The 3596-nt window shown below is 29.7% G+C and overlaps 1 protein-coding gene across 2 annotated transcripts in view; it reads left to right on the top strand.

Moving 5' to 3' along the window:
- The window catches only part of LOC106475398 (techylectin-5B-like), a 15187-nt gene extending 12465 nt beyond the window's left edge, over positions 1-2722 (top strand). Inside the window, exons 4-5 of one of the 2 annotated variants that reach the window (XM_013936080.2) lie at positions 861-1025; positions 2404-2722. In XM_013936080.2, coding sequence (XP_013791534.1) covers positions 861-1025; positions 2404-2678 — 440 coding nt within the window. In that variant the 3' untranslated portion in view covers positions 2679-2722. The remainder of the gene's footprint in view (positions 1-860; positions 1026-2403) is intronic. The other variant, XM_013936082.2, reaches the window with a different exon arrangement.
- Positions 2723-3596: the final 874 nt, after the last annotated feature.

Raw genomic sequence — 3596 nt, 5'->3', positions numbered from 1 at the left:
ATTATCGTAATTCAAGTACATCTGTTCAAGTTAAGACATTTTGAATATTAGATTCTGTTGAACGAGGTCTCCAAGCTTGCAAGGTAAACGTATAACAGAAAACACACTTAAGCAAATATTTCGTAGTGTCTACTTCTATTCCTAAAGACATATCAAATACTACAATTAAGTTCAAATCAGAAACGATGTATCTAATACTGTTTGTTCCCAAGATAAATTCCATAAAATACAACTAATTATAAATATTCGAGAAGAACATCGTATTTAAAATCATTAGCTTGGAGACCTCGTTCGGTATTTGATATGTCTTTAGGAATAGAAGTAGACACTACCAAATATTTGCTTAAGAGTGTTTTCTGTTATACGCTTACCTTCATAATGGTCTTCTCGGTCTTGCGACCTTTGAAGTTAATTATAGCAGCAAAATATTGAAAGAGTTTCCAACTTTAACTTTTACAATATTGTAATTTAGGTATATAACATTCAATAGAGCTTTATATGGCATTAAGTGCTGTTTGATGTTTGTTTACTTTGCTCTTGAATACACTATGAGTTGTTTCTTATAAGTTCTATTATTTGTAGCAATTCCAATATTAAACGAATTAAAATTTGAATTAGAAAATATACTCGTGTAGTAATAGCCTAGTAATTATTGGTATTATGTGTTTCAAGTAATGTTGCCCCATTAGTTTTCTAGACCTAACGGACATGATTAAGTTAATTCCCAGATGTTTATTATAATTAGCCTCTTTACCCTCTTGGACGTGTATTTTGTTGTTTTATAATTAATGTAGAAATAATATCATAGCTTGTTTAACATTTTGTGTTTTAATATGACTTCCTCTACCCTTACATTGTAGGAAACGACAAAATATTTGCCTTAACAAACCACAAGGTAGTGGAGCTTAGGGTGGATTTGGAGGATTTCTCAGGGACAAAAGTCTACGCTAAATTTTCATATTTTGTTGTGTTGAGTGATTTACGAAATTATCAGATGTTTCTTGGTTCTTATAGTGGTGATGCCGGTAAGAAAAATTGTCATTTTAAATTTAGATTTCTATATTTAGACTTACACGATGACGAATAATGTTTATGAATTCTTTGGAAGAATGATTGTTGTGATTGTTATCAAACAATCAAAACTCGAAGGTATACGAATATCATAAACGGATTATTAAATACTTCACAGAAAGTATAAGAACACATTTGTCAAACAACTAAATTTCTATAATGTTTAGAACGCTCCTGATCGATATATTTTATAATCACAATCTTCAAACTTCTAAAATTACATTCTCTTCATTGCGGTACATTTTTATACACAGATCATATTATTGAAGATATTTTATAAACAGCTGTTACTGTTTAATAAGAAAGTGAATATTATGAAATAAGACGAAAATGATAAATGAAAACATTTTTTCCACAATAGATGTCTCAACTTCTATCAAGTGATTATTGTTTGTGTTTATTATTCAGTGGAAGTAACAAGATTTGATATATTATTGCTGCTGCTTCTATATTAAAAGCAAACATATGTAAATATTGTAAACTGAATGATGTTCAGTGTAATTCTAAACACCTTATAAGATGAGAATTAGAAGGTAGCTTCTCTCTTTCACCACACGATACTTCCTCGCTATCAGGTGGTGTAGTTACTTTCGGGATTCCATTATACCTACTTTATATAAGATGGCTCTTCTATTTTCATATATGAGTGTATCCCCTACGTATGTTAGTGAAATCCTACAAATTAAACGAATGCAAATAATCTTTGCGAGGATAAACATCCGAACATTCAGCAGTTTAATGGGAGAAGGAATATCTTAATATTCAAAACGCTTTGGTTTCTTAGTTACATGTTAGATATGATTTATATCTATATTAAATGACTTGTTTATCTACAAAGACCTTTATATTAATATATTTTCTGCTCTTCATTGGAGACTAAGATTACAGGAGCTAGATTTGTAAGACAGATAGGTCTACAAACATGATAACATTGTACGTACATTTTTAAATGTTTCATTCGTCCCAGAAAGAAGATATTTGGCTTTTAATGACGTGCACAAGTAGATGCCTGGGTGTTGGATTTTATGTTACTACGAAAACACCTGTTTCTACACATTGTTTCCTATGAGTTATTATTAGGAAAAGCATTCAGCATTTCATGTACTTAAAATGCTAGTAGTTTTCCAATAATTTCGTATTTTATTAATCTAATATCGTATTTATAATTTGTTAATTGTAAAAGTAGATTAATTTCTCTTTTATTGGTAAGATTTTTAACCCAATTATTATCAATTTGTTATATATGGCTTGCAGAATACTTATAATTCTTAAATAATTGTAACACATTTTAATAAATAACTTTTAACCAATTTTTTCTATTCACCACAACAGGTGATTCACTATTGTACCACAACGGTTCACTTTTTTCCACAAAAGATCAAGACAACGACGTCCATGCAAAAAGTTGTTCTAGTTATTATAATGGTGGTGGTGGATGGTGGTTTAAAAGTTGTGCCAATAGTAATTTAAATGGTGTCTACTACAAGGATGGTAAAGCTTCAAAATCTAGGAGTGGAATTATTTGGAACACATTTGGTGGGAATGATATTTCTCTTAAAAAAACAGATATCAAAATTAGGCCAATTTATTTTACTATTCCTCATTAAACTTGTAACATTGTTTTCGAAGTTAATAAAATGTAAGTGATTGATCATATTCTAATCCTTTCTCACCTATTATACTTTCAAAGTATTGTATTTATTTCTGTCTTCAAGATCTTAAATGGCCAAATTCTTTAATTCGTAAAACAGATATTTTCAACAGTTCCAATAACTTTAAACTACACGATTGTTCCTGGAATGTCACTAGAACTTAACATATGATTATGAATGTTCGACATCTCCTCATATTTTAGTTCTTGTATTCTTTATTTATTCACCCTCGATGAGGAGAGGGGTTATATATAAATATACTTAAAACAAAACCAAATAACAAAAGAAAATTTCAATAAAAGATAGAAAAAAGAAATGAACGATATACAAGTAATAAAAATGTTTTTGTATAGCTCTACATAATCAACCTTACATGTCTTTCAATATTAAGATTTGATTTAATGTTACACTCTAAAATTGATATTTGACTTTAATATAATTGCAGTTGGAAGTTATATATATTCCTAACTGTTGGTACGGAGTTTGTTTATCATAATATCATGGTCATATCACAGTAGGCATCAGTGTAGAGTAACTAAGAGCCTGGGACTTAGATACAAAGAAAACCAAGTTGAGTCAAAAGATATCTTGATTACATAGAACTACGATGGTTTTGTTCTCTTGACATTTTACATGTCCTACAGTAATTCCTGTACGCTGAATCCTAAAATGATATCCATTTTCTCCATCACTTACAGATTTTTCAGAAAACGTCATATGTATTTTTACATAAGTGAATAATTTTGATTGAAATAGGGTTACATTAAAATGTTGACAACCACTGTCTATATATTTCTATGGACCAATCACGACGTGAGAGTCTTATCGATCGTTCTAGAACCCACGATAAACACACCGCTAGTATATAAACGG

This window comes from Limulus polyphemus, unplaced genomic scaffold (assembly GCF_000517525.1).
Source record: "Limulus polyphemus unplaced genomic scaffold, Limulus_polyphemus-2.1.2 Scaffold8516, whole genome shotgun sequence".
In the NCBI taxonomy this organism is placed as follows: domain Eukaryota; kingdom Metazoa; phylum Arthropoda; class Merostomata; order Xiphosura; family Limulidae; genus Limulus; species Limulus polyphemus.
This window is presented reverse-complemented; position numbering and strand designations above follow the sequence as displayed.